This window comes from Sphaeramia orbicularis, chromosome 19, assembly GCF_902148855.1.
Source record: "Sphaeramia orbicularis chromosome 19, fSphaOr1.1, whole genome shotgun sequence".
NCBI classification, from domain to species: Eukaryota; Metazoa; Chordata; class Actinopteri; order Kurtiformes; family Apogonidae; genus Sphaeramia; species Sphaeramia orbicularis.
Window position 1 is genome coordinate 20,179,392 of NC_043975.1, and position 24,171 is coordinate 20,203,562.

General features: G+C 38.4%; 7 protein-coding genes and 1 pseudogene across 9 annotated transcripts in view; 1 reads left to right on the plus strand and 7 right to left on the minus strand.

Moving 5' to 3' along the window:
• Positions 1 to 628: 628 nt before the first annotated feature.
• LOC115410015 (histone H1-like) lies at positions 629 to 1,601 on the minus strand. The gene has a single exon (XM_030121420.1). It carries the CDS (start codon positions 1,570 to 1,572, stop codon positions 724 to 726), a length of 849 nt encoding a protein of 282 aa, XP_029977280.1. The 5' UTR covers positions 1,573 to 1,601; the 3' UTR covers positions 629 to 723.
• A 3,639-nt stretch (positions 1,602 to 5,240) lies between these two features.
• Positions 5,241 to 5,698, minus strand: LOC115410031 (histone H2B). Its single transcript, XM_030121437.1, has one exon. It carries the CDS (start codon positions 5,682 to 5,684, stop codon positions 5,310 to 5,312), a length of 375 nt encoding a protein of 124 aa, XP_029977297.1. The 5' UTR covers positions 5,685 to 5,698; the 3' UTR covers positions 5,241 to 5,309.
• A 2,034-nt stretch (positions 5,699 to 7,732) lies between these two features.
• Positions 7,733 to 8,331, minus strand: LOC115410480 (histone H4-like; annotated as a pseudogene).
• Positions 8,332 to 8,395: 64 nt separating this feature from the next.
• On the minus strand, positions 8,396 to 9,438 carry LOC115410032 (histone H4). The gene has a single exon (XM_030121438.1). It carries the CDS (start codon positions 9,344 to 9,346, stop codon positions 9,035 to 9,037), a length of 312 nt encoding a protein of 103 aa, XP_029977298.1. The 5' UTR covers positions 9,347 to 9,438; the 3' UTR covers positions 8,396 to 9,034.
• A 2,648-nt stretch (positions 9,439 to 12,086) lies between these two features.
• LOC115410023 (histone H3) lies at positions 12,087 to 12,672 on the minus strand. Its single transcript, XM_030121428.1, has one exon. It carries the CDS (start codon positions 12,557 to 12,559, stop codon positions 12,149 to 12,151), a length of 411 nt encoding a protein of 136 aa, XP_029977288.1. The 5' UTR covers positions 12,560 to 12,672; the 3' UTR covers positions 12,087 to 12,148.
• A 177-nt stretch (positions 12,673 to 12,849) lies between these two features.
• LOC115410025 (histone H2A) lies at positions 12,850 to 13,440 on the plus strand. Its single transcript, XM_030121431.1, has one exon. It carries the CDS (start codon positions 12,918 to 12,920, stop codon positions 13,302 to 13,304), a length of 387 nt encoding a protein of 128 aa, XP_029977291.1. The 5' UTR covers positions 12,850 to 12,917; the 3' UTR covers positions 13,305 to 13,440.
• Positions 13,441 to 14,023: 583 nt separating this feature from the next.
• LOC115410486 (sulfotransferase family cytosolic 2B member 1-like) lies at positions 14,024 to 21,009 on the minus strand. Its single transcript, XM_030122138.1, has 5 exons — positions 20,818 to 21,009; positions 16,768 to 16,979; positions 15,502 to 15,628; positions 14,351 to 14,445; positions 14,024 to 14,254 (listed from the first exon to the last, which is right to left on the minus strand). Exons 2-5 carry the CDS (start codon positions 16,828 to 16,830, stop codon positions 14,024 to 14,026), a joined length of 516 nt encoding a protein of 171 aa, XP_029977998.1. The 5' UTR covers positions 16,831 to 16,979; positions 20,818 to 21,009.
• A 1,489-nt stretch (positions 21,010 to 22,498) lies between these two features.
• LOC115410001 (ras-associating and dilute domain-containing protein-like) overlaps positions 22,499 to 24,171 on the minus strand; it is a 36,705-nt gene continuing 35,032 nt past the window's right edge. For all 3 annotated transcript variants that reach the window (XM_030121399.1, XM_030121398.1, XM_030121401.1), the window contains exons 17-18: positions 22,787 to 22,926; positions 22,499 to 22,696 (exon numbers count right to left, since the gene is read on the minus strand). In XM_030121399.1, coding sequence (XP_029977259.1) covers positions 22,603 to 22,696; positions 22,787 to 22,926 — 234 coding nt within the window. In that variant the 3' untranslated portion in view covers positions 22,499 to 22,602. The remainder of the gene's footprint in view (positions 22,697 to 22,786; positions 22,927 to 24,171) is intronic.

Sequence of the window (24,171 nt, forward strand, 5' to 3'; positions counted from 1 at the left end):
ATTATTTTACTGATCTGGCCCACTTCAGATTAAACTGGGCTGAATGTGGCCCCGGAAGAAAATGAGTTTGACACCCACACAAAAAGTGATTAGTGCAGCTGAGGAGTTCAGCCTATTTTGCCTTTTGATTACCTGTTTTTATTCTTTTATTTTGGGTTATTTTATTGGTTGTATTACAGTTTAACTGAATTAAACATGAACTAGTCATGTTTCCTGGTGTCTGTGTGTCCACCAAATCTTGTTTGTTCTTCGTGTGAGTAAACAAAGCATGTTTAATTGTGTGTGTGTGTGTGTGTGTGTGCGTCCCTTATCTCCATGTGACATTTTTACAGTTCTAAATAAACTAAGTAATTAAATACAGAATACTGATAAATACTAATATTAATATTATAACTAGTACATGAAGTTGTCTTTAGTTGTGGGTTTATATTCCATCATCTAAAAACTCTCCAGTTACTAAAACTGACAAAACAATCCTGTCATTTGTACCTCAGGCTGTTTTTACAGGAAAGTGAAGAGCATATTTGGTCCAAAGACTAATGGTCGTCCACTGTTATTATTCATGTGTTTCATAATCGTTTTTTTCTATTACAGTATTTGGTGTAAATATAATCAATACCATAAGTGATCATTGCAGTTGAGGAGTTGAGTCTTCAGTGTATTTGTGGGTGGCTCTTAAAAGAGCCTTTGATCAGGTTCTGGAGGTGACAGGCTGAGGTCAGCTCACTTCTTCTTGGCTGCTGCCTTCTTTGCTTTGGGCTTGGCCGCTGCCTTCTTTGCAGGGGCTTTCTTGGCCGCAGGCTTCTTGATCACCTTCTTGGGGGCCTTCTTGGGGCTCTTTGCTGCTGCTTTCTTGGCCGCCGGGGCCTTCTTGGCCGCCTTCTTCGGGGACTTCTTCGGGGCCTTCTTTGCTGCTGCTGGCTTCTTCGGCCTCTTGGGGGTTGCAGGTTTCTTGGCCGCTGCCTTCTTGGCTTTGGGAGCTGCTTTCTTCACAGCCTTCTTCTTGGGCTTGGCTTCTGCCTTCTTGCTCATCTTGAACGAGCCTGAAGCCCCGGTCCCCTTGGTCTGGGTCAGGACCCCACTGGCCACCATGCTTTTGACGGCCACCTTGATGCGGCCCTTGTTCTTCTCCACATCGTATCCAGCTGCGGCCAGAGCCTTCTTCAGAGCCGCCAGAGACACGCCGTTCCGCTCCTTGGAAGCGGCCACGGTCTTGGTGATGAGGTCGCGGACGCTGGGTCCGGTTTTGGCCTTTTTCACGGCCTTCTTCTTGGCGGCTTTGGCCGGAGCGGCAGCGGGAGCTGGAGCTACTTCTGCCATAGTTGTCAGTATCTCTTCGGTACAGTGTCGAACTGAACTGATGGGATTCTCGGAGCACGGGGTGGAATTAAACACACCATGAGAACCGTGGAGACTCAACTCAGCCACTGTGTCCTCCGCGCAGTCAGGATACTCGGACACTTGTGTTTTCTCTTCACTGATAAAAGCCTTAAAAACAAATCCAGGACCTGTTCTGAAGGCGGACACTGATTGAATCTGTAGCGGACTTGTGTCTCTTCGTCCTGAAGTCATGTAGAGCTCTGGTGGGCTCTGGATTCACTTTAAACTGTCTCCAAACATCACATATTCACCGTGTCGTACTGCACCGCTCGGCGCGTTTTCACTCTTATTTTTCTTCTAAAATGATTTAAAATACACTAGAGCTCCAACAAAAGCTGTAGTCCAGTTTGACAACATGTTTGTTCAGAGTCTCAGTGTTGAAAAACACAACTAGTGAGAAAAAAATTAGATTAAAATTAAGCTTTTCCTGCAGCACCAAACACACTGATGATGACCCAGACATCTGAGGCACATCATCAGACCAGACTTTCAGACCAGAGCTGAAAAGATACTGAATATCTGCAAATAGTCTTTAATAGCTAAGTTTATTTATTTTTTTAAAGTTATGACGTGGCATCATAAATGGATATTTTTAATAAAAAGAGCATAATTACTCTATTTCAAACAAATGAACATTTATCTGTATGAATGTCTTTCACTTTACACAGTAAAAGATACTGTACTAATATAGGTCTAATAAATGGACATCAGGAGGCTTCTATGGGTGACATAAGAAGAAGAGAAGACATTCTATTAAGACATTTTTGATCAGTGTTAAAAAAAAAAAAAAATCATCAAATATTTGACCTTGGTCACATAAATTGCTAATACAATTATCAGCCAGGAACAGCAGAGGCCTGTATTATTTCCCACATTCTAAACATGTGTTTATACATCTAATAAACTAAAATTAGTATACCTATTTTTTTTTTACATCTCAATGGAAAAAATAGTATTAATAGCTATTGTGAAGTTTTGTTTATTGTCCTTTATTAAATGTAAACTAAAACTTATTTAAATCAAGACTCTACGTGTAACAGACACATGTATGTTTATGAACAGAGTTTAACAAGTGATTTACAATGAATATATCAAATAATTCTAAACATACAATACAACAGGAATTTGGAGAAAAAAAATCAATTTTAGTTTATTTGTAATCATAATATACACTTTTAGGTCTTTTGTTACTCTATTTAATGAATATCTATAATGCACATCTGTATATTATCTATCTTGGGAGCATTTTGAAGACTCCCCCCACATTTAATAACTACACAGAAACACATGAAAAGAGATACATATCCTATGTCTCCTGAGTTATGAGAAAATCAAACTGTTTTATTTTTAATCAAATATTTTATCCTCCATAGAAATAGGGAAGGCTTGTAATTTTTTTGTTTTTGTTTTTTAACGTTTGAAATATTTCAAGAAAATACCACTGTGAAGAACTGTTTACAGTATTCAGTTTTATCAATTCCAATGTCATGTGTTTTTTTCCCGTAATATCCCCATGAAATGTGATACACCTTGCTGGAATGATGGATTTAAGTCCCCCAGAGCAGTTCATTGACCTATACCTTTGTCTTGATTTTTCCATGAAGGTAACAAAAAACTGTCTACAATATTTTATTTATTACAACTTACACTTAAGTGTCTGTTTACACAGTGAAGCCTGTGAAGCCTGTCTTGCACAAAAAACAAAACAAAACAAAACAAAAAACAAAACAATTAAACTTTGAAGCTAAATCTTATCTTAAGGTACTGGGACAATAATAAATATACAGAGAATAAGCCCCAATAAATTAAAGGTGCTGTATGTAGGATTTTGGCCAAAACTGGTACTGCAATCACATTCAAAATACTGTAGAGCGTGGTATCCTCCCCACTTCCCCCCAGACTAGGGGTTGCCAGATCCAGCATGAGCGTCTACTACTAGCGTTTCAATTAATACTTGCCACCACACCATAAATTTCATACAAAAAAATCATCACCAGACTTATTCTACATAAGTATAATATATAATAGAGCACAACAAACGTCCTGCCCACTCAAAAGAAAGTGTGCGAAGATTCAGGAGATCGAGAAAAGGGAAACGAGCATTAAGTTTCACTTTTACTTCTGCGAAGTACAAGCGGCACGGATCGCTACCGTACCCCCCCCCCCCTTTCAGATTACACACCGCTACACGAAGAGGTCACTTCCACAGAAAACACTGAACTACAAGGAGCTACCATGGTAAGTGACAAGTCCGACACCGGTACCCGGCCTCTTCACCAGTCCCGGACCAGGGCGAGGAGAAGAGACTGCAGCCCGGCCCCGGGAGAAGAGACCAACGGTCTGGGACCGGGTGAAGAGACCGCAGCCCCGGCTCTCAGTGGTTCTTACCGGTGGTCAGACTAAGGCAGAATCGGCATTGGTCTTCAAATCCTTCTCCACTTTCAGCCGTCTCCATGTTTCAAAATCATCTCCTATACATATCCTTGTTTTGTTTCTCACTTTGTCACAACATATTTGGGAATAATAAGAGGCCTTTTAAGTTTATTAATGTCACACATTTATGATCAGAAATGTTCCAGCTGCAGCTCAGTGGGACCTGGCAACCTGGATACTGAAAGGCTACTGACTGTGATTGGCAGACAGGTGATGGGTGGAGCCTCAGACCAAAACACACAATGTCAACATAAACATCATTTTGGCGCTGACACGGAGCTTTTCAAATGCAAATATTCTGGCTGGACTACTACTGTCAGTGATATCAGTATTTGAAATGAACATGATTCCTTAATGTCTGGTGACAGTCAGGGCCATTTTATAACTACTTAGAACATAATTCCTACATACTGCACCTTTAAAAATAAATCAGTGGAAATATGTTCTTTGGCTACCTTCCACCTGTTGATTTATTTATAATAGTGGATTGATCCAGTTTACTTGTTAATTAGACTCGTGTAGTTGATCAGACATGAATGTGAAAAAGTTAAACCTATTACATCAAGGGATTGGTTAAAATATGTGCATAATTCTGTAAGTTAATAGGCATGACATCATCGGTGTGATTGGCAAAGGACAAAAAAAACCCAGGAAAATATATGGTGCACCTACTAGGGGTGCAGCAGTACAGGTAGTGTTTTTTCATGATGTGTCGATCGTGAACGAACCAGCTCTGAGAGCTGGCTCTTTGACGTGGACGGAAGCCAGTTCCTGATTGGGAGCCACTCTGCCCCCCCCCCGTGTGTCTACTGCAACTGCTGCTGCAGTATCTACAAGCATCGTCCAGTACACCACCACAACCACCTAAATGTTCAACCCAGAGCTCTATGAGCCAATTTTTGCAAAAGTCTGACCCCAGCAAGACAGAACGTAACTGATGAACTGGTAAAAATGATTGCATGTGATTTCCAACCACTTTCACTTAATTTATATTTTGTTGCATGATTCTGTATGTTGTTTCTCTTTAAATTTGTTTAGTAGTAAAAAGCTAGAAGGTAATTTGTAAGTAGAGCATTTTTTGCAATTTCTTTAAAAAAAAAAACAAAAAACACCACCACTCTGGAGAGTGTATAAAGGTATATTTATGTAACATTGATATAGTTATGCTTTTTTCCCCCCATTTATAACTCATTGTGCATAACTTTACATTGTATTAAAATAAGCACTAAAAAAAATAAATATAAAAAAGGAAATCTGAAAAGCTACTTGGGAGCCAAAAGAGCCAGTCTTCTGAGGACAGCTGAATTCCAATCACTAGTTTTTTTTTGAGCCACGGTCTTGTCATGTCTTTCGTACGTAAAGAAAATGGTTAACATACAAAGCGTGTAGCAGCCGCTTCATCACTTTAAATGTTAATGTTTAGAATGAGAAGTCGGTCTTTCCAAAGTAGTGGGTGGCTCTTAAAAGAGCCGTTGTGTTCGGTGAATCAGATAGTTTTACTTAGAGCTGGTGTACTTGGTCACGGCCTTGGTGCCTTCAGACACGGCGTGCTTGGCCAGCTCACCGGGCAGCAGGAGGCGCACCGCGGTCTGGATCTCCCTGGAGGTGATGGTGGACCTCTTGTTGTAATGAGCCAGACGAGAGGCCTCAGCGGCGATGCGTTCAAAGATGTCATTGACGAACGAATTCATGATTCCCATAGCCTTAGAAGAGATGCCAGTATCAGGGTGAACCTGCTTCATCACTTTGTACACGTAGATGGCGTAGCTCTCCTTCCTGGACTTTCTCCTCTTCTTTCCGCCCTTACCGGCGGTCTTCGTCACGGCTTTCTTGGAGCCCTTCTTGGGCGCGGACTTCGCTGGTTCAGGCATGGTTGTCTCTCAGTTGTGTCTGGACACTGATGATATCGGAGCTAGAACTGCTGCTCTTATACAGGATTCATGCAAACACTGCTGCTCTGTCCCCGACCTGTGATTTGTTGTGTTGGTTAGTGGGCGGGCGAGTTCTGGTCCACTTGTTCACATGTGGAACGGTTTGTTAGTGGTAGTGTGCGTATTTGACAAATTTTTAAAGGGGTATTGTAAAGGAAATAGTGAGAGTTAATCATTTGTTGAATTATGCACAATAAAGCAATGAAATGAGTTCTATGTTCCAGCAAAAAACATACTGAGTTGTACTAATATTGTTTACTGAGTATGTTACTACATACTCTGTAAACATTATTACTTCAACACACATTACCGCCTTTAACTTTTCTTTCAATTGTCAGATTTGTTGTCCCTTAATGCAAGGTAATATCTATATCTATATCTATATAATGGACTTTTTTCATGCAATTCCAGGCTGTTCTTCAGATCAGTACATAGAGAATCATGAGAGTAGAAGTCAAATAACAGGTAATTCAAAAGGCTAAAAACTAAGCAGTGAATAAGATAATACTTTATTTATCCCACTGTGGGGAAACATCACAGGTAATGGTAGCAATACACAACAAACTGCAGAGAAAAAGACAGGTAGAAAAACCACAAACAAGCGAGAAAAGAAATATTAAGAGAAAAATAAGGAAATGTGTGAGGGGCAGAGGTGTGGTGGTGGTGGTGGTATCAGCAGTGGAATAAGCAGAACCATGTACCATGCTGTTATAGTTTGTAGTTTTATATCAGTGTGACAACAGCTTGCAATGTCTAATCAGACAATGCTCCGGCTTTACACTGTGTCCACACAAACAAGAGTCTTGGCTTAGAGTCTGATTTCAACCAACTTGACATGTAAAGCGTCATAAGATAACTTTTGTTATAATTTGTTGATATCTAAATTTGATTGATTGATTGATTGACTGATTGATTGATTGAAACAAGCACTTCATAGAATGGCTCATTAGTCTCTGGTCATTCTTACATGCTGCTATTGCCATACAAAATATTGGCAAATTGCCTGCTAGTGTAAATTAGCTGCCTGCTAACTTCAGTGCATGTGCACTTGTATTTAATATGAGTGTCCATGTTGCGTGGAGCCATGACATCATTTTACTGTGTAACCCTGTTTGTGATTCTTTCAGTCAGTTGACACACCTGCTGATGATCAGCTGAACCAGCCACCCTGACTGTGAGCCAGCCACATGCAAACCCCTCCAGACCCAGCTGAAGCCTTAGGCTTGGAAGCTTCTTTCTTTTTGGATAACATTTAAGTTAATTTCTTTTAGTTTGACCTGTGGTCAGACTTTTCGTTTTAGATTTAGCTGAACAAGTTCTTTTCTGTTTTTGTGGGGGCGGCAGCTTCTACATCCCTATAGGGAGTGGCCTGCCTTCCCCCTCCATTTTATTTATTTTTGCCGGCACCTCCAGGTCTTTTTTGGTTCATTGACTTCATTTTTGGTATGTATTGCCTTTTGAGTTTATTATTTTCTTAAATGACTTCATTGGGTTACTTTTGTTTAACTCTGTTAGTAAAATCCTTCAAGTCATTTGATTTCTATGGTGTCCTTTCTTTATGTTGGGGGCTCCTTTCCCTTAGAGCAGACTTACTTTTTTATTGTTCAGAGACTGTAACAGTCCACTAATGTACATAGAACTATTCAAATAAACCCAGCATTACAATTCAACACCATATTATGTCTATTTTCATTCATGAAAACGAGCAAGATAAGAAATACATCAAATTATGGTCTCAGGCTGCAATTTGTAGAAGTCTTTAATACATGATTATCTTCATACCCTTTCTGAGGTCAAGAAGCAGTTTAATAGTCTGGTTGAGGACACACATAACATCATCTATATAGACACACACCTCCTTACATGTGTGAATTAAGGTCAAGTCATAATTGAAACCATTGTTTGTGCAAGCTTTGCCAGTATAAATTACTTACACTTTTTCCAGCTCTGAGATTATTTTAATAAAAAAAAAATGTGATGATGTAAGTAAGCTCTTTAGTTTAAGTAGGCGGCCCTGAAAAGGACCTTAGTTTTTAGAATGGACCGGGAGTAGTTTAACCTCCGAATCCGTACAGGGTGCGTCCCTGTCTCTTCAGAGCATAAACCACATCCATGGCGGTCACGGTCTTCCTCTTAGCGTGCTCGGTGTAGGTGACGGCATCACGGATGACATTCTCCAGGAAAACCTTGAGCACACCGCGGGTCTCCTCGTAGATGAGGCCGGAGATACGCTTGACTCCACCGCGGTGAGCCAGACGACGGATAGCGGGCTTGGTGATGCCCTGGATGTTATCACGGAGAACTTTACAACTTTACAGTGACGCTTGGCGCCTCCTTTACCGAGTCCTTTTCCTCCTTTGCTTTTTTTTTTTTTTTAATTCTTTATTGAAATTTTCAAAGGAATACAGGCACAGACATATGTCCCTATACTTAACACAGTTGATTGGCCACCCATAAATACATTCACTTATAAAACTGCTCTTTATCTATATAAAAAAAAAGCCTTTTTTATACACATTAACACCTTTAAAAAAAAAAAAAAAAAAAAAAAAAAAAAAAAAAAAAAAAAACATACATACATATACATGTTAACAAGGCACACATTCTTAAAACATGCATACATTTTTTTATTTTTTTTTGGTCCTTTCTCCTTCTTTCAATGTGAAGACTGACTTACAAGTCTATTATGTTCCATGGAAAGGAGTGCTGTTTGTCCAGGGTTCTTCTTCTACGTAGTTCAGTCAATGTTTGTTTAATCACTGTTTTACTATCTATGAGATTCTGATTAATGACTGTTAAACATCTCGTTTTCCAGAGCTTGACTGTTACAATGTAGATGATTAACTGGAAAAGTCTTTGTTGTTGTTTTACCAACAAACATTGGTTGCGTTTTACCTTCTCTCCTCTCTTTACAACAACCAACATACTTTACGGCAACTCCACCACAAGCCCTAAGGGACAAACTTCTCGAAACAAATCAAGTGCTGTTCGCTTTTGTGTTAGACTAGATTCGAACAATCTCTCAATATTATGGGAAGAAATTTACTGCCATACTAAGTTACTTCATAAACGTTTAGTGTTGTCATCCTCATACGGATATTGTTACTATAGAGTTTACAAATGCAACCCTTAAAACTCCGGTGATAAAGGAAACGGAAATAATGGTCTAAATGAGTTAATATACGTGTAACTCATATCTGCTTGAGAATTACACCACAGGCTTATGCTCCTTATTGATAGTGGGTGGTCCTTAAAAGGACCTTTGTTTTATTATTTTGTTAGAAGTAGGTTTAACCTCCGAATCCGTACAGGGTGCGGCCCTGTCTCTTCAGAGCATAAACCACGTCCATGGCGGTCACGGTCTTCCTCTTGGCGTGCTCGGTGTACGTGACGGCATCACGGATGACGTTCTCCAAGAAAACCTTGAGCACACCGCGGGTCTCCTCGTAGATCAGACCTGAGATACGCTTGACTCCACCACGGCGAGCCAGACGGCGGATAGCGGGCTTGGTGATGCCCTGGATGTTGTCACGAAGAACCTTACGGTGACGTTTGGCGCCTCCTTTACCGAGTCCTTTGCCTCCTTTGCCCCTTCCACTCATCGTTACTGTTCAGTTGTTCACTTCACAATGCTGAAACAGAGCGAGTACCACGTAATTATTCACTGACTGAGAACCTGAAAGAGAACAGGGGAGGGACCGGCTGCTCCTGGAGGTTCATAGTTAACCCTTCAGTGCATTAGCGCTACTAAGTGGACAACAGCAGGGCTACACGCAGGGGCTGTAGACTATGGAGGGGGATTAGGGCCACTGAAAATAAATAAAGGTTCAATATATTTTCAGACAAGTCAGAATTCTGCCTTTTCCCCAGAATAATAAATATATTTTTTTAAATGCACCTTTTTTTTTTTTTTTTTTTCCAGTGGCCCTAATCCTCTTCCATAGTGCTCGGTGAGTCTTGTGAAGTAACTTTTCTGTGAAGACACTAGATCAATAAATAAATGTTACTTGTTTTCTTCTGTCACAGAGCATTGTGTGCTCTGCTTAAGATCCACTAGCTTTGTACCGTATTAAAAGTCTGAAGGTTAGATTTTCCAGGGTCAAAACACATTGTAAATGTTCTTGCATCTAAAAAGCCTAAACTGTTCATGTGAAGTTGGAACTGAACTTTAACTTTGTGTCACTGTCTGACAGTTGATGACAACACAATCTCAGCCCAAGTAAGAAATAAACAGCTTTGTGTAATCAACAAGTAATGTAGAGTTTAACAAAGAACTATAATCAGTTATGTAAAAAAAAAAAAAATCAGACAAATGGACTTCATAATGCTCTAGTGTAAACTTCCTGGAATAAAAGGACAGGTCTGTGTCATTAGCTGCGTTGTAGTTTGATAAAGCTGACACATGCAATGAGTCCAAATACAAACCAAACACTATATCCAAGTCATATTTACATGAGGCAACATTCAGTAACAAAGCTGAAGGAGCCACAAAGACATTAAAGAATGTGAAAAGACAAGGCATGTTTTAAGACTGCAAAAACAAAATAAACTAATTTTAATTGGCTGATCACACAAACAGAAGCCTATATACACAGTCTTATTCCAGCTGAAGAATGTAGTTGTTTTTTTGTTTTGTTTTTTTTAACTTAAGTTAATACCATTGGTTTTGTACAGTCAAAGTTCAAAATACAACAGGAATGCATCTTTAGTGACCATGTGGTGACTCTTAACCCAAAAGAACCCAGTCTGACATTTGTGTCAGTTCCCAAATACACTTTTCTTTATATTTAACCGTCCTTAAGTGGTTTATGACCATTTACTGTAATATTATCTTCTGTATTATGTTTTTTCAGTGGCATTTTGGTATTTTCCTAGATTTAATTTACTAATCATGTAGATGTTCATAAAAGCTCAGAGTAACGTTGAGGATTAGTATATCAAAAACAGAGGAAACTGAAGAAAAGTGACTTTTTCATTTAAATCTATCATTAACAGAACATAAACCAAGTGTGTCCATCCACTATCACTGATCCAACTCTATGGGTTTTACTGGTGAATCAATGTTGTAGAAGATGATGGTGTTTCCACGTTCACTACAGAACCTCTGAATATCCAAATGGGTCATATCTGATGACCATGAAAAGATGACAAAGTGTATTTTACACCAATTATTTACATGGATTAGTGGATCAACAGGGATTAAACAGTTGGTATCAGTAGATAATTTGGGTAGATGGTGGATGTTTGGGTCTTTATGGGTTAATAGGCATTGTTATATTAAAAGGTAAAGACAAACTTATCAACATTTTTAACTGGAGATTGAAATGACATGTTTATGTATTCAATTTAATACAGAAACCAAGAAATATTAGGCTGAACAGTCTAATGCAGGGGTGTCAAACTCATGTTACTTCAGGGGCCATATACAACCCAATATGACCTGCAGTGGGCCGGATAATTAAAATAGTAACAAAATAATGCAAAAATAATATCAATTCCAAAATTTGTATGTCTAATTTCTATGTTTTAAAGTGAAAAAGTAAAATTATATTATCAAATTTTTTACACCCTTTAAAAAAATGAGGAAAAACATGAACAACCATGACCAAAATGAAATGTATTAAGAAAAAAAAGTGCAATTTTAATTTATACCATTATTTGGCCTCAGCTTCTCATTTTTACATGTTCATTACAACTTACAGATCACAGTGGATCTACAAATACACAAAACATTTAATAACAGACAGAATATTGGTACAGTTACTCTCAATTCTCTTAAGACATTTCAGGTTGTTCATATTTGTTTAGGTTTTTCCACATTTTTTTGTGAAAGGTTAGTTTGTAAATGTTAATATTTCTTTAATTTTACTTTTTTTACACTAAGAAAATTTTGTGGTTTTCATTATGATAGTATTTCAGTGGTTTGACCCACTTTAGATGGAACCGACCTAAAATGATTTTGACATTCTTGATTGTTAATATCTTGAGTGTACTTTTTGTGTTTGACTAATTTATCCTGCGGGCCAGTCTGAACCCATTGGTTTTGGCCCCCGGGCCGCATGTTTGACACCCCTGGTCTAATGTATTGATTTGCTTTTTAGTGACCATATGGTGTTTACAGAAAAGTCAGCATTGGTAGTTTTATTTTATATTGAAAATTGTTTAAGATTTAAATGTTTAGTCTGCCTCACTATTGCCCCAGTGAAACAGAACTTATTTTCACATGTCACATGTTGAAAGAGGATTAAGAATTTTTAATACCATTTTGACCATAACTCAGATTATGGTCACTTAATATATGGGGTTTTAAACAAACTACACTCAAAATGAACCAGAAGGAGATGCTCTTCAGTGCTCATGTGGTGGCTCTTAAAAGAGCCGTTGTGTTTGTTGGATCAGACTGTTTAAGCTCGCTCTCCACGGATGCGTCTGGCCAGCTGGATGTCTTTGGGCATGATGGTGACCCTCTTGGCGTGGATGGCGCACAGGTTGGTGTCCTCGAACAGCCCCACCAGGTATGCCTCGCTGGCCTCCTGCAGAGCCATGACGGCGGAGCTCTGGAAGCGCAGGTCGGTCTTGAAATCCTGAGCGATTTCACGGACCAGACGCTGGAAGGGCAGTTTGCGGATGAGCAGCTCGGTGGATTTCTGGTAACGCCGGATCTCACGCAGAGCCACGGTCCCGGGCCTGTAACGGTGAGGCTTCTTGACGCCGCCGGTGGCCGGGGCGCTCTTCCGGGCAGCCTTAGTGGCCAGCTGCTTCCTGGGAGCTTTGCCACCGGTGGATTTACGAGCGGTCTGCTTGGTTCTTGCCATAGTTTCCTCTGTCTGTTCACAGTAGAAATGTAAGTTTATACGAAGATGCTCCGCTCTTAAACTGTGTCTCTGGTTTGAAACGGTGACGATTTTTCACATCTTCACATCTTATTGGTTGAAAGGCTCATTCTTGAAGCTAGCACCGCCCAAAGGAGAGACCCCGACCCACGCGCTTGAAACTCCGCTGCTGATTGGACAAATGACTTTCCATCCGTGCGCCATATGCCCCGGACACTGTTAACATAATCCAGTCTGATTGGAGGATAACAAACGTCGCGCGCCCTCAACCACATATAGCGGAGTCTGTTGCAGAGTTCCAGCATATTTTCTCTGACTGTGAAAGAGAAAGTTAGTAAAAATGAGTGGACGAGGCAAAACCGGTGGAAAGGCCAGAGCTAAGGCCAAGACTCGCTCTTCTCGTGCTGGACTCCAGTTCCCAGTGGGTCGTGTCCACAGACTGCTGCGTAAAGGCAACTACGCCGAGCGCGTGGGTGCCGGCGCCCCCGTGTACCTGGCGGCTGTGCTGGAGTATCTGACCGCTGAGATCCTGGAGTTGGCCGGAAACGCCGCCCGCGACAACAAGAAGACCCGTATCATCCCCCGTCACCTGCAGCTGGCTGTCCGCAACGACGAGGAGCTCAACAAACTGTTGGGCGGTGTGACCATCGCTCAGGGAGGAGTCCTACCCAACATCCAGGCGGTTCTTCTGCCCAAGAAGACCGAGAAGCCCGGAAAGGCCAAGTAAATGTGAACGGACCAACAACAACCATAACGGCTCTTTTAAGAGCCACACACTCACTGAAAAAGAACAACTCCTGATAGTATTTTTCAGATATGGAAAATAAGCTATATTACATCTGTCTAAAAACTATGTTGAGAGGTTATGGTAAGCACTAGATCTCGGTCTCAAAATTAAATATTGCCTTTAGTAAGAACGTCACAATGAGTGTCATTATGGATCGATGACCTGTCTACATGGGAGAAGTAAAAGGCAGGGCAAGGAAAGGTCCTTTTGTTAGTAGGTGAGAGTGTATATACAAATGTTTTCTTCCTTTTTTTTTTTTTTTTGTGAACATGGATAATGTGCAGTTTTATATGTGGACGTATGTATGGGTGGCTAAATGTGTATGTCAAGTATAGAGGCATATGTCTGTGCTTGTATTCTCTTGTAAAACTCAAAGAAAATGAAAGAGAAAAAAAGAAAAGGTCATTATATGGTGACAAAAGAAAAGTATAATAAACATTTAAATATTGACTGGGTGAAGGGGACTTCTAGAGGGATCTACAAATGCATAAGAGATTTTAGCTATGGTGGTTTGGTGGATTATAAATATGTAAAGGAAAATAAGAAGACTGTTATTAAAAACATACAGGACAAATCTATCTTGGAGAACTACAGAGATATCCATTGGCATCCATCCAATACAGATGGAACTGCAGGTCTAAGAGGAGACCAGATAATATCTAATAGAATTTACAGTCAACAGTGTGCACGTCATTAAAGCAAAACACACCTTTCCTGAGAAATTCAGACTTTTTCTGGTCCATGAATTCAGAAGGAACCAATGAATAGTTTGACATTTTGTTCTTCTTCATGTTCTTGAACACACATCTGTCTGCGATCTTCTCTATCACTGCGTCTTCCAAAGGTTTCTCCAAGAATGTTGCCATTCTGGTCACAGAGTCCTTCAGGTCCTGCGCCAAACAAAAACACAAAGCTTTTAATGATGTGACAGGATTTACATGTTTTTACTACTAGATGTAGATTTGAGGAATATTACAGAGCCTCACCATGATCATTTCTTCATAGGAGATGAACATTATTCTGTCTTTATCCTCTGCATTAATCCAGCCTTTAACGTGATCAAACCAGGAGCCAAATACCACTGGAGAGAGAAGAACCACACATGTTTCATTAACAAAAGACAGGGTTCCTACAGGTTTGTACAACTTCAATTTAAGACTTTTTAAGACCTTTTAAAGTCCATTTGGAATAGAATGTAATGCCCATTTGACAGCCATACCGGAAAAAATTTGTGACTTCTAGAATTTAGGAAACTGTAGTTATTTACTCCAATGCTTTGATTCCCACCGTTCTGAGTCATTTCTCACAAAGTTAGTGATAATTTGCTCCCAATTTCAATATAAATTGTGACGTTGGAACGGGTGGAACTGAGTCAGTTAGTGTTATTTTCTTTGCAGCTTGGACATTTAACAGGTACATTTAAACACAATACAGCGAACAAGTTTATGGCAACATAACGTAAGACCTACCATATTAAATTTAATAAATTTAAATAATTTTTTAAGGCTTTCTTAATGCAGAATTGTAAATTCAAGACTTTTTAAGACCCCGTGGGAACCCTGTAAGAGAAGAGGTATTCCCTGGGCTGTGTTAATATGCATTAAACATCACCCACGTTTAGCTCTTTGCCAAATCTGTGAGCATATCCGTTAGAAAATATTCAATTAATTTGCAATTCTGAGTGAGATAACAAATGAATGGGTCCAGAGATTTTTATATTATGTAAATTTTGGATTTTTCATAACACATCACTTAAATAACAGCTTTAACGCTTCAATAGGTGATAAATTAATTATTTCTCAGGCCTTTGTTTACCTCAGCTGCAGAGGGCCAAGAGGACTGTATACGATGCAGGACTTGCTTTTTAACTTCCTCTTGTTCATTTGTAAAAAAAAAAAACCTTGTCTTTATCCACTTACATTTGTAATTCTAGGAGTACTCCAAGTCTTCTTTGTGCTTTTCTACAAACATAACTCATCCTTTACTGTTGAAACACACAATTCCTAACATTTGAGTGGATACAAACCATCCACTCCTTTACAGAACTTTTATTAAACGTCTTCTTATGCCACTTGTAAGTTTCAATAAATGAGTTTAGTGAAAAGTAACACATATAGCTGACAATAAAAAGAACAACCTTTTCCCTCAAGGAACTTGTGCAGGAACTCTGTCTGGGAACCGGGTTTGACCAAGTAGGAAGCCATCCCATAATAGTGAAAAGACGACGTAAATACATCTTTGGGGTTCCTCATGACATAGAGGACCTGAAGTGATGAAATGAGATGTAAACAAGTGGTGCCAGGTGCAACAAACCTTACCCCTCGCATGTATTGTAGCTTATTACCTCTGCCAAGGAACGGTGGAGGTTATGTTTTCATCGGGGTTTGTTTGTTTGTTTGTTTGTTAGTAAGATAACTCCCAAAGTTATGGATGGTTATGGTATGGTATGGATATCAGATCATATTTCAGAGAAAAAAAACTGTGAACGTTAAACTGGTCTACAGGTGGAATTCCTCCAGAATAGGAGTAGTGAAACTTTACCAAATCTGAGTCCTTCATAAAACATCAGAAGTGTTGGTTGGCTGTGGTTTCTGAGGTACAGTCTTGGGTCAAAATGTGAAAGTCTAGAAATTAATGAAAGAATGGGTTTTACTTAAAAGGAATGTTACCAGCTACCAGATCTACTTTGAAACATTGTCTGTACATCACAACAATACATTCGCTTTTCAAATTCTATCTAGTGGACTATATACACACACATATATATATATATATATATACACTGTATGTGTGTAAATTTAATTATGTTTTATTTTAACAATTTTGTAAGGTGACGTTGAGTGTCCTGAAAGGCGCCTATGAATAACATTTATTATTATCATTATTATTATTATTATTATTATTATTATTATTATTATTATTATTATTATTATTATTATTATTATTATTATCATCATTATTATTATTATTATTATTATTACAAATAACTAGGCCATAACATAACTATTCTCTTTGGTACTACAGACTTCATAACAGTTCTCATTAACCCCACCCCCCACCCCCCAGTCACAGCATGTGCCTCTATATTGTAAATATGTAAATTTAAATGAATATTTGTAGAAGTAGCAGATTTTCTTTTTTCTCTTAATATTTCATGTTTTACACTGTATAGTTTCAGCCTGTCTTCCCTGCAATTTATTTTTGCATTTGCTGCTTCCAACTGTGAAAATTCCCCATGGTGGGATTAATAGTCTTATCTTATCTTATCTTATCTTATCTTATCTTATCTTATCTTATCTTATCTTATCTTATCTTATCTTATCTTATCTTATCTTATCTTATCTTATCTTATCTTATCTTATCTTATACCACATCATGTTACCAAGCAGTATGACACTTTTGCCTTAGGTTTAACTTTAAAGAAGGACGTGGGCATCATGTTGTAGTGGAAATGTGTAGCAAACATCCGAGGTGATGGCCGCTCCTCGAGGTTAAGTATATAGGCCCGGTGCACCTCCAACCAGGGGACTCAATCCCAGTTTGGAAGAGTCTCCACAGAGGCTGGATCGCCTCCACTCATAATGAGTGGCACAAGTTCTTGCATCCAAGTTGTGCCTGAATAAAGAGGTGGTGTTAAACATATAGTCTGTGGGCCCAAACTGACTCACCAAAGGGTTCAATCTGGGACAAATTTGTGAAATACAGAAATTATACTGAAAATATTAACAATCAATGTATCAAAATCATTTTAGTTCAGTTCAGTTTATTTTTTTCACTATAACTGTTTCACTGGTCCTGCCTACTTCAGATCATATTATGCGGCTACTGAATTCAAATGAGTTTGACACCCCTATTATAAAGTGTTATGGCAGTCATTACTTTAAATCTAATCTTAAAACACAGAACAGTCTTTATGAAAACTCTTTTGAATTTGGATTCCCAGAGAATAATCAAGATCAAGTGTCATCACTTCACCTTATAACAGTACAGCCTTGAAAATGCAATACCATATTGTTACATCCCTTAAAAATATGAGTTATATGAACTGGTGTAATACTCAGAACCAATGTTAGATGTATCTCCATGTAAATCTCAGCCTGCCAGTTTCTTCTTCTTCTTCTGGTAAATGCTCTATTTACATCTATGCCGCTTTTGACAACATAATCGGGCTTAACTTTAACTTTTGAATTAAAACATAATTCAGACAGATCCCAAAGATATGAAAGATAATTAGGGCCATACTGGAAGAAAAAAAAAAAAAAATATATATATATATATATATATATATATATATATATACATATATATATATATATATACACACACACACACACATATATATAGTACTTATTTTGAGAACAAAGTCATTATATTCTAAAAAAAAAAATCATAGTTTAAAAGCTATTGAATTTCTAGCACTGAATTATTTTTTGCTCTGAAATTAAATATCTGAATTGTTTGTCTCTGAATTCAAATATGTTCATAGATTTAGAGCTGTTAAAAAATTCAGATGCGAAAAAGTCAGATGCAAAAAAATTCAGGAGCAAAAAATTCAGATGTAAATTTTGTTTAATTTTTTTAATTCGAAATTGATGAACATAGTTGAATTCAGAGACAGGAAATCAGATATGTAATTTCAGTGCAACCCCCCCCCCCCAAAAAAAAAATCAGATACTTAATTTTAGAGCAAAAAAAAAAAATCAGTCCTAGAAATTCACTGAAATTCACTAACATGAACTGATAAAGGACAGAAGTCTGAGTCTCTTATTTTTCATACACAGACTTTCAAGGACTCACCACATACAAGCATTTAACACCCCCCATCTCCGTCTGCCTCACAACATTCTTCTTCTCTTCCTGTCTCCCTCCCACAACCAAATCCACTGAAAAAGTTCCACCACGTGACCACGTGTACTGTGTTCATAATGTCTTATGTATGTGATCAGGCCTGGACTGGCTAATCGGGAGGACCGGGACAATTCCTGATGGGCCGGTATAATATTTAGGCTGGAGGGGCTGGAGAGGGCTGGAGTTCACATTAAATATATATTTAATATTTTATTTATTTATTTTGGGGGGGGGGGGGGGGGGGGGTGTTCAGTCATAGCACTGAGTTGATCACGTAAGCCGCAACTGCTGTTCCTGGCCCCACCCCCTCTACTAGCAAGTTGTTTTTTTTCTTCCTTTTTTTTTTGCAGACGCACCTTGGCGTAATATGTCCTTGCATACGATTAGTAGCTCTATACTGTAGCTGTGTAGCATTTACGATCTCTGCTCTGTAGGCTATGTCGATGGTCAGCTGTGTTTGCTGTTTGAAACATGGATAATAGAAAGAGCAAGGGTGGTGCAGAGAAGCAAGAATTAAAAAGAGGAAAGCTCTTGAAGCGAACGCAGCCAAATGTGCCAAAATCTGCAACATTTTCCACAAAAACGACCTCCCAGTTGGAAACAACTAATGAGGACGATGAACCGGGTAAACCACCTTTAAAGTTAGTTAATTATCGAGTCAGTGAATTGTGTGGCATTGTGGCGTGTAACATAGCATTACGCAATTTAAATAATAGTATGATGCGACGCCACATAACTGGGAAACTTTGTCTTGTAGCTCCTCAGAGTCAGAAAGCAGATCCAGCAGCAGACACCAGCCATGAGCCCACAAGTCCAGAGTGGGCAGGTAGGACTGCTCACAGAGGGAAGATTATTAGAATAAATAGGCTCCAATGAAGAGTATGGTGTAGGCCTGTTCAGTATGAAAGGTGCTCTGAGATGATTCAGGATTCAGCACTACATGAATGAAACTGACACCAAGGCTTTGAAAATAGAAGATTTGTGCTGAGAATTATGACCATTTTTAAACTGTGCTTTAGTGTCAGAAGCAGAGCCAGGAGCAAGTAGTGATGAGGGGATTGTTCCTGTCAGGATGGAAGGAAAAGGTGAGCTGTTGGAACAGACTATGTGAACAAGCATTAGTTCCAGTAAAACCACTTTCTATACCCAAACCATAGTCCTGACCTATTTTATTTCTTATTATTAAAAGTGAGACAGTAAATTCACAAAGCCCACAACTGAAAGGCAACAGCATAAAGTAATATTAAATAAGCCTGCATATTTTGCCAATGTAAATATCTTAATTGGTTAAGTAAGTCAAAATGTCTGTAGATATTTTTTATTGTGATACAGGTGCAGGTGAGTCTAGAGAAACTGGAGGAAGTGCGAAAGGGAGAGCAGAGTCTGCTGATGACAGAGGAGCAGCTCAGCAGCACAACCCTGAACCACTAGGCACAAAGGAGACAGATGAAGAGGAGTCTGTTGTTAGCTTTGATTACTTTGCTCGCCCTCAGTCATATACATACATTTTTTTCTTATCATCCTCATCAAACCCCTAATATCACTATATCAAAAGTTTTCAATAGCAAAGTTGGAACAAACCGCAAGTGGCTGACTTACTGTGAAAAAAAATCAGTCTCTCTACTGCTGTGTTTGTCTCAGGTTTTGCAGAACAGTGTGTAGACCTAACATGTAAGGTTATAATTACATGATTTTAATAATAATTGGTCGTGATCTAAAGTGGGCCGGTCTGAGGTATGAAACTCCAGGGCTGAATATGAGTCTCAGTCCGGCCCTGTATGTGATGTATGTGCTTACATTATCTCCACTGTCCTTCTCTCGAAGGATTTGTGTTAGGCGCATGCGCACGCAGCGATCGGCAGTGAGCGAAAGCTTACTGCGAAACAAATCTACCCAGGGGTACAAATAGTCACCTTGAACCTTTCATGACAAAAAGCATGCAACAGCCACATCTAAGACTGAAAATATGTATACATATTATACTATGTAAATATAATATATATGCATAATATAATGTTGTAATATTTCGATGAAAAGACAAAAAATACGTCATGACAAAAAAACCCTCAAAGTATTCTGGAAGTAAACTCATACTAACTATAAAGTCATGAAGAAAAGAAAACATCAAATCTGTTGGCTGCGTGAAAATGAGGAATATGAGGCATGTTTTTCAATTATTCCTGATTATATATCTCACAAATAACTAAATACTTAGTGTTTTGCACAGATAATCAGTTTGACTATCCTATTTTTATTTATTTACATTTTTTTCTCATAAAAATACAGTTTTTCCTCACAGAATTACAGCTTTATTCTCTGCATATCTAATTTTTTTCATCTTCACTGTGGTCCTAATCCTCCATCGTGCTAAACCATTCTATTAAGTGAAAACTACGCAAAATGAAGCGAATCTGCCACAAAACTGCAAACTGTGACCTGATACAAACCAGTGGAAGATGTGCATGTAAACATTAATTTCACTTGAACATTTGTGACTATGAAGATAATCCAATAATTATTACTATTAAATGTGCAAAAGGACGCATATGAGAATTAGAACTTTGTGCGTTCTGCGTCACGGAAACTGACTGAACTTTGTTCTTACCTGACTTTGGATACGTGACGATAATAATGTCATCTGGACGGAAAGAAAACTCCTCGTAAAACTTGAGGCTCTCTGCAGGATGTAAGTGTGTAGGTACATAGACGCCTTTGTAGACGGTGTATAACTCTGCTTCAGTCATGGTTTACAGTAAAATGAAATAAACTGGGTCTAAACCAGAACCCTCAATACTGGACTAGTCCAAACCTCCTCTGGTATTTCCGGTGTTTCTTTACTGTTGAGATCTGAGATATACATTAACTGGCAATTTTTTCCCATGAGTGGTATTCTATGTTAATACCACTAGATGGCGGAAGACGCAAGGTATAAGCCAGTTAACCTCCTAAGACCCAGCTATGGGTTTTCTGTCCACATTTGTGTACAAGGGTTTCACAACTTTATACAAAAAAAAAAGAAAGAAAGAAAGAAAGAAAGAAAGAAAGAAAGAAAGAAAGAAAGAAAGAAAGAAAGAAAGAAAGAAAAGAAGAAAGAAAGAAAGAAAACAGTCCACCACAAAGGACATTTCATAAAAATGTAAAAACTGCATCTGAAAAACTGTTGCATCATGATGTTTCCAATATAGGCACTTACTTAATAAAAAACAAAAACAAGCTTGTACTTTGCTGACATTTCCTGGGTCTTAGGAGGTTAATAAAAATAAATAAATAAAAAAATAAAAAATAAAGGAGTAATAACAATAATAACAATTTAAAAAATAAAAATAAATTATTATTAATAATAATAATAATAATAATAATAATAATAATAATAATAACGAGAAGCACACGGAGAGCGCAGACCTCCACCAAGGTGTATCAGTGGGCCCTCCAACCCCCATTCAAAGCCTGGGTATCGGTATCATAGCTGGGAAAGTCAGATCAGTGACTTTCTAGTTCATTTAAATATACATAAATATTCATTAAATTATGTGGGAAATATAAACTACTTTCTCATATAGAATAGACAAAGTACACAAACATTCTGTAATGCATTTTCCACCCCATTGCATACTATGTGTAGGGCGCTAAGTATCAAATGAAGGGAATAGAAATACATGGTACATTTCCACACATATACTGTTTAATTTTACATTTATGATAAGTGTACAGGGTTTGATTCCTATGACTGGAATCAGACATTTTTGGGATTTAGTCACCAAAACTACTTTTTTTCTTGGGCAGAGGGTGTCAGAATGCAACCAAATTGCCATATACACTCTTATATACATGTATTTCTTTTTAATCTCCAGACAAAACCAGGTGAGTTATTTCCCTTTCATTAGTCTTCATGCTAAGCTAGGCTAATCACTTCCCCATACTACAGTAAATCCATATTTAAGGCAAAACCACAAAGACAATGTTTTCAACTAACTTGTAAGGAATCAGACAAGGAAATTCCCAAATTATTCAACAACTGTAAAACTGTAACATAAAATTTGGATCTGAAAACACAGCACTTGAATATATGTAAGTGCAGTGGAATACAAAGCCAACCCCTGCAAATAAATCAAAATGCCTAATGTGGTGAAACACTGCATCAAATATACTGTACAGACCATAATTAAAACTTCATGGAATAAGAATTGCAATCATAAAGATGAAATAAAACACTGAAACGTGACTTCAAAAAGGACTGACAAAGCTCAAGTCATAGTGCATTTATGTCTTCTCAACACATACATTTGTAAATCAAGGCTCATGTCCTGAATCCGAATGTTCATAGACATTTTAAGTGCAATCAGAGTGTGTTAACAGTCTCTCAGTAAAAAAACCTCCAAGGAAATTAGTGTCAGCACTCAGACCGTAAGGCCTTGGACATCCAGTCAGACCTGGCCACCAGTAACTGCAGTCTGTCACCTGACGACTGGATCAGCTCCTTTCCACTGAGAGGAAAACAACGACACAAAACCAGGTCAGGTTGTCAAACTCTGAAATAGCAGATGTTTTTACATTCAGACTTCAGTCATTCTTACCCCTCGTAGTCCAGTCCAAGCAGACTGATCCCATTTACAGCCAGGATCCGGTCCCCAGGTACCAGCTTCTGACACCGGGCTGCAGGGGAGTCTGGGACCACCGCACGGATGAATAAGCCCTTCACCTTCAACAAAGTATCCTGGGAAATGGAGTCAAAATGTCAGGGAAACTCATTAAACGTCGATCTATCGTGCCTTGTACCGTAATTTTATTCTGTTAGGTGTCTTAAGTTAAGTTTTATTCATTTGTTTCTTCAGCCCTTTGTTGTTTATAGTTATCTTCCAGCTTTATAGTTATACTGCATTTTTTTTTTTTTTTTTTACTATGTTCCTTGATGCACTGTGAGCCTTAGAAATATGCAGTTTCACTCGTCTGTATGCACTGTTCATATGCAAAACTGACGTTAAAGCTGACTTTGAGTTTTAACTTGACTAAAGATATAATTTGTAAGATTAAAGGCCTGTTTTCAAACTGTTTATGTCATGAGTATATTAACACAGAACAGGAATATTCTGTGGCGAAAAAGCAGCGTTTTATTTTTTCCGAACAAGGCTTATTTTTCTTAACTTCTGCGGTGTAAATTAAGAAATAAAGCAATTATTTGTGTGAAACAGACATCGTGTAATAACAATGATGGACCTGGATCTGTTGATCTCCAGCCACATTGTTTAGTATGAAACAAACATAAGAATAAAGAAGAACTTGTGAAGCAGCAAAAAACAACTGAACTATCAGTGAGGAGTTTCTGTAATGTGAACGTTATATGAATTAAATACAGTCTGCACTGTGTGTTACTTTTTATCTGGACACTAGATGGAGACACCCATGCTACAAATATGACTCAATCACTATTTCTGTCAAACATCCTGGTGCAAACTCACATTGCCACCAGTGTGAATGGTTTTGACCAGTGGCAGCTGCTCGTCTTTCAGACAGGGGAAGCTCATTGTCGGCTTACATCAAAAAAAAAAAAAAAAAGTCAAGTTATTCAAACATACATTCGGCCCTCGGTTTCTTTTTAAGAAAATGGTCAGTGACCTTATTGTACCAAGTAGGCGTCTTTTCCAGGGACTGGACCAGTGTCCTCTGAATGTCCAGCAGAGCTAGGCTGCTTAGATTGCCTTGGCCCAGTGTGTTGCAGGTGTAAGACTTCAGCCTTTTGAAACAAGAGATGCTCCTTTCACTCCGACCTAGCCAACAGTTTGATTGATTTAACTATCTACAAAACAATATTAAACTTAAGGAAGAAATGATTAAATTATGTAACTGAAACAAGAAAATGCTGAAATTATGTTAAATTGAAACAAGGAAGTCCAATAAGTGTGTTTTATTTACAGTGCAAGAAATGAACGAGTAATTTCGTAGTGGTTTCCCTGATTTCGCA

Bases quoted from the DNA above. Each gene is read 5' to 3' on its own strand.
- LOC115410032 (XM_030121438.1), bottom strand. From the start codon at position 9,346: ATGAGTGGAAGGGGCAAAGGAGGCAAAGGACTCGGTAAAGGAGGCGCC.
- LOC115410486 (XM_030122138.1), bottom strand. From the start codon at position 16,830: ATGTTTGCTACACATTTCCACTACAACATGATGCCCACGTCCTTCTTT. The intron at 15,629-16,767 runs GCAAAAGTGTCA...TCATCACTTCAG, and splicing joins TCTTTAAAGTTAAACCTAAG to GTCCTCTATGTCATGAGGAA. The intron at 14,255-14,350 runs GTGAGGCTCTGT...TGTTTGGCGCAG, and splicing joins CCTATGAAGAAATGATCATG to GACCTGAAGGACTCTGTGAC.
- LOC115410015 (XM_030121420.1), bottom strand. From the start codon at position 1,572: ATGACTTCAGGACGAAGAGACACAAGTCCGCTACAGATTCAATCAGTG.
- LOC115410023 (XM_030121428.1), bottom strand. From the start codon at position 12,559: ATGGCAAGAACCAAGCAGACCGCTCGTAAATCCACCGGTGGCAAAGCT.
- LOC115410025 (XM_030121431.1), top strand. From the start codon at position 12,918: ATGAGTGGACGAGGCAAAACCGGTGGAAAGGCCAGAGCTAAGGCCAAG.
- LOC115410031 (XM_030121437.1), bottom strand. From the start codon at position 5,684: ATGCCTGAACCAGCGAAGTCCGCGCCCAAGAAGGGCTCCAAGAAAGCC.